This window comes from Mytilus californianus, unplaced genomic scaffold, assembly GCF_021869535.1.
Source record: "Mytilus californianus isolate M0D057914Y unplaced genomic scaffold, xbMytCali1.0.p SCAF_8, whole genome shotgun sequence".
Classification (NCBI taxonomy): Eukaryota; Metazoa; Mollusca; class Bivalvia; order Mytilida; family Mytilidae; genus Mytilus; species Mytilus californianus.
The window spans coordinates 79,728,588-79,734,303 of NW_026262734.1; the positions used below are offsets into that span (position 1 = coordinate 79,728,588).

At 33.6% G+C, this 5,716-nt stretch overlaps 1 protein-coding gene across 1 annotated transcript; it reads right to left on the reverse strand.

Annotated features, from left to right (window-relative positions):
* Positions 1-3,519: 3,519 nt before the first annotated feature.
* On the reverse strand, positions 3,520-4,782 carry LOC127712400 (zinc finger protein 836-like). Its single transcript, XM_052218793.1, has one exon. It carries the CDS (start codon positions 4,618-4,620, stop codon positions 3,634-3,636), a length of 987 nt encoding a protein of 328 aa, XP_052074753.1. The 5' UTR covers positions 4,621-4,782; the 3' UTR covers positions 3,520-3,633.
* Between the last annotated feature and the right edge of the window lie 934 nt (positions 4,783-5,716).

Here is a 5,716-nt window from a genome sequence, read left to right on the forward strand (position 1 = left end):
CTTACTAGATACATCACGATCCCAAGTTATTGGTAGGGTTAGCGCCTTCAAACTAGTTTAACCCCGCCACATGTTGTATGTGCATGTCTTAAGTAAGGAGCCTGTAATTCAGTGGTTGTCGTTTGTTGCTGTATATCATATATGTTTTTCGTCTATTATTTTGTACATAGATCAGACCGTTTGTTTTTCTCGTTTGAATTGTTTTACAGTATTTCGGGACCTTTTAAGCTGACTATGCGATATGGGTTTTGCTCATTATCGAAGGCCGTACGGTTTAATAGTTGTTAGTTTCTAGGTAATTATGTCTCTCGTGGATAGTTGTCTTATTGCATGTCAATCATACCACATCTTCTTATTTTTTATAGATATAAAAATTTTGACTTACCTGCTTAAATCTATTCCTTCTTGTAGAGCTTTCTGACAACATATTTCAGCACACTTTTCTATGGTTTTGCCGATTTCTCTTTCTCTTATCTTTAAATTCTTAACTGCTATTGGGGGATGTTAATGCCAGCAAGGAAATTGACTGTCTGGTGTGGGCCCATTCCTGCATCTAAATAGGCTAAACAAAGATTTTTTCTCTCATAAATATTATGTAATAAAATTTAAGTTTATTGGAAAAGCATTTTAATACAATGTTCGTACTTAAGAAATACGTATCGTAAAAATAAAACCTCTAATTATGAATTCTAATTGCAACATTTGTATGCAGTTTTTACTGAAATCGCAATAAATAGTGACATGATTTTGCCCATTTCAAAAAAAAATTAATCAATGCACGCACAAATCTCTAAATTTTCAGTATACTATACATGCTATATGAACTTTGCTAATCATTTTTTATTTCATTTTGAAGCGGCGGTAAAGGATAATTGTCGTGTAGCGGAATTGTAATTTTTCCTTCGCGTATTTTCATGCTTGAAACTCATTATTCACAATATTATTTTCAAATTGACTAAAAAGAAACGTGTAACCTTTATTTATAATTTTTCGTTCATTTTAAAAGACCACTTTACTTTCCGTTTATCCGTGCAGAAGGTCCAATCCCCACTTCGATTCGCATTAATTTTTGTTCTTCATTTTCTCTTGCTTGTACCCTTCTGAAGTAATTTCCAACATTACATTTCGCAAATTTTATGTCAAGCAACAATTTAAATTTCTTGTTCAATATCTTTATTCAATTTGTTTTTTTTTTTTTAATCCTTTATTTTTCACTCTCGGTACTAGCACTTTCCAGTTCTATTTATAGACCATATTGCGGACGTGAAAGAAAGCACTGTAAACAACGTTTTTTTGTTTGTATGAACATCCAAATGTTTATATTTATGTGAGAAAATGAATATCTAACACGAAGATCAAATCAAGAATATCATTATGAAGCATATAAAAGTGTATTTCCTCTTTTTTGTCGAGAGTTGAATACCTCTTAGTGTTGACAGTTGTTTTGAGAAAGGAATTTATTTCTTTGTATGCAACTGTAACTTGTAAGTGTAAGTCTTCGTCTATAGTATAGTATAGGCTATTTGCTATGGAATTTCAAAAAATAAAAGCCAACATCATAGTGTGAGCTTTAATTTGTTATTGTGTGTATATGCAAGTGTTTGTAATATTCTTACCCATACTACATTTTGTATTCACGTCCCATATCAACATTCCCTTTTTTGAAGTCTCTGATCTGTGCCGTTTATATGTGTTTATTAAATTTGTGTAGGGACAGCTGTCACAAGGTATATACAAAATACTTAAGAGACCGTATTTTTGTTCTTTTAAACAGTTGTGTAGAAACAATGGTCCGCAACAGTTCTTGCAAGCTTTCGGTTGGTCAGCTAGTAAACCCTATGGTAAACCCAACTCAACCACTCTTCGACCATCACGCCATGCCAAATAACTTTCATTTTCGTGGGAGGGAAGTAATGTTTCACTCGGACTAGACATTTCATTTACAATAACTGCACTTTTTGTTATATTTTGATGAGAAGCTTTCAATACTTTACCACCGAATTGTCCATTTTTCCGACGAAGCGGAGTATCTTCCGACATCTTGAAAATATTTTTCTGGTGTAAGGGAGATAACTCGCATAACAACGAACGCAAATTTTCCCGTTTTCCGCTAGAGGCGTTCATATACGTACCTCTCACCTTAAAGAGAAAAGCTACAAACGATATAACTAGGCCTATGAATTTAGTATTTACCTGTAATTATCTGATAAAATTGAGAATGGAAATGGGGAATGTGTCTAAGAGACAACAACCCGACCATAGAGCAGACAACAGCCGAAGGCCACCAATGGGTCTTCAATGCAGCGAGAAACTCCCGCACCCGGAGGCGTCCTTCAGCTGGCATTCATTTTACAGTTTACCTGTAAAATGAATGCGCGCGCGCAAATGTAATCAAAAGCTGCGCACAAACGTAATGATTTTTCCGCGCAAATGTAATGCATTGACAAACGATTTCTTGGTACTTTACAATAAGGACAATAACTGCAATATGAAGTCGTCTGAAAGTTTTGATGTCGATAGACAGGTGGATCTCAACATTCTTAACATGTTTGCTCTGTCTGATTTTCTGTATCTATAGCGATTTTTAAGACGCTAAGTGATGACAAAACTTCACTTGGCCTTTGGGCCAGGTGAGCAAAAAGTGTTATATTTTCCTAGCCCCGTGTCAAACCCACAAAGGTAAGACACAAGGAAAAGTGAAAAAAATATTGTTTACCAAAATAAACATTCAAGGTATAAGAGATTTTGCAGCAAAATGACTCATAATGAATTAAAATTAAAAAAAATTAAAACGAGGCTATTTTATGCAGTTTTGCATGAAAAACAAGAAGTTTAAAGCTCTAAATTAGTTGGATATTGATATCCTAAGGGCTAATATGTTGTGAACATCTGAAGTTTACAATAATTGTACTTATATCACTCTTATCAGTTGGTGACCAACCTGTGTATACAATAATTGTAATTAAATCACATATTACTCTTCTCAGTTAGTTACCCCACCTGTGTTTACAATAATTGTAATTAAATCACATATCACTCTTCTCAGTTGGTGATCACCCAGTGTTAACAATAATTGTAATTATATCACATATCATTATTATCAGTTGGTGATCACCCTGTGTTTACAATAATTGTAATTATATCACATATCACTCTTATCAGTTGATGATCATCCTGTGTTTTATACCACATATCACTCTATTCATCAGGTCTTTATACTATGGTTTCTCATGTGATTATTTAGTGAAACAGCTGAACGAACCGTATCTTCACATTTACTACACGTAAAACGATTGTCACCTGTATGTATTCTCCTATGATTATGTAATGATCTATTAGAGCAAAATATTTTTGTCACACATATCACGTTACTTGGTTTTCACCAGTAAGCGTTTTCAAGTGCTTTTAAATGCGTCATGTTGAAAGAAGGATTTATTTCAGACACCGCAATTATACGGTTTTATGCCAACATGTTGACTCTTCATATGTGACCGCAGGTTGGTATGTGTACATGTATTAAATCATGTTGTACACACAATACATGTATATAAACGTGTTTCACCAGTGTGTGTTCTCTTGTGTGTATCTAAATCACCAAATAATTTACCACATACGTTACAATCATGGAGTTGGTCACCAGTATGTATTTTTATGTGCCCATATAGTTTCACATATGTATGATTTCTCACCTTTGTGTGTTTGCATGTGATTCTGAAGGTTACGTTTAGTGGCAAAACGTTTCTTGCATACATTACACTCGAACAGTTTTTCATTCGTATGCGTTTCTGTGTGTCTTTTTAAGTCCCCACTTTGAGAGAATTCTCTTCCACATAAATTGCATTTATATGGTTTTTCACCAGTATGTATTCTCATATGCTTCTTCAAGTTGTCCTTTTGTCGAACTTTTATTCCACATATGCTGCATGTGTGAGGCTTTTCATCAGAATGGGTTCTCAAATGTACCTTTAAGTTTCCATTGTGGCTGAAATTTTTTCCACATAAATTACATGCATAAGGTTTGTCACCTATATGTATAGCCACGTGTGAATTGAGGTGATCTTTACGCCTGAATGATTTTTCACATAGATCACATTTGAACGGTTTTTTCTCAGAATGAATTGCCCTATGTAACTTTAGGTCCCCAGCTGTTGAACACCTTTTCCGACAAATCTCGCAACGAAAATGTTTTTCACCAGTATGTGTTTTCCTATGTCTATTCAATACACTTGTTCTATTAAAACCTTTACCACAAATTTCACATTCATATGACGTGTCACCTGTATGAATTTTTCTGTGTATCAACAAGTCACCACTCCGTACAAATCCTTTCTCACATACATCACATTTGTAACGATGATCTGTATGCTTTGACATATGTTTGAACAACTTGTTTTGCCTAGAAAATCCTTGACTACAAATTTCACATTTATAATGTTTTTCGCCTGTATGTATTCTTTCATGTGTCTGTAAATTACCAAGACGACGGAACATTTTACTGCAAAAATTGCAATGAAAGGGTCTTTCGTCAGAATGAATTATCATGTGACCCAATAAAACACTTTTATAAGGAAATCCTCTACCACATACATTGCATTTATGAGCCTTTTCACCGGTATGCATTTTTATATGATTCTTCAAGTTACCGGTCTGAGAAAAAATTTTGCCACAAGTTTCACATTTATAAGGTCTGACCTTAGTGTATTTTTGAATGATTGTCTTAGAAAAATCGTTTTCTAATAAAAGCTCATTACATGTATTGGTTTGAATAGGTTCTTCTTCCGAATCGAATTTTAAAGCCTCGCCATTTTCAACAACATCGATATAACATGTTTTACCATTAACCATATCGGATTTGTCGTGCTTGTAAGGATCTCTATTTCTTTCAGTATCAAAACTGTTAGGTTTTCCATCCATAACTAGTTTGATTTCATCCACTTCTGGTACAGGTATTTCGATCTTCTTGTGTTGATTAAGACCTCTTTTTAACAACAAAAGTACTGTGCTTTAGAGTTTATAGACCTAAATTTAAAAAAAGTAATGCTGTTTATTTCGATTTTAGATTTTTAATCAATGGTTATAATTGTCGTAAATAAATGGATCATTTTGTAAACGTTAAGAGCATCTACAGTAACTGTTTCAAAAATCATATGTACCCATTTCAAGTTCTTACACTTCCTTATTCATTTGTACTCGTTATGAGCGCCTACATTTTGTTAATATATCTATCTACATTACATGCGACTGTAAGCATAAAATGGTTTATGTATTTATATTATAATGAAATCATATTAGTTTTGAAAGGTAGTCAATCTATGCCACGTGTTTCTATCATAATACATAACCAAAACAAAATATCATTACCGGATTGAGTGTAATTAAACCAATCTTTCTCCGCTCGATACAATAACGTTTACTTATTAAAAAAGCGTGGCTTGCCGAGCCTTATAAATACTTAAATTTTATTTACTACAGTAGAGGGTGCAGAAATATAGTATTGCACGACATTCGGTGGTTGACTCGGTTTCCCTAATGATTTTTATTGAAATGTTGGCAAATTACCGTTATCTTTCTTTTTCAATGATCTCAAAAAACGTTCTTTCGGTTTGACGTCAACAGACATGGTCGCCTTTTTCATGACGTTGCAATAGACAATTAAAAAAAAGCAAGAACATTTGATGCATAATTGAATGTTAACCAATGAAAATTTGAGATCAAA

What these genes read in the sequence shown, in the direction of transcription:
- LOC127712400 (XM_052218793.1), bottom strand. Translation starts at nt 4,620, where the DNA reads ATGCATACCGGTGAAAAGGCTCATAAATGCAATGTATGTGGTAGAGGA.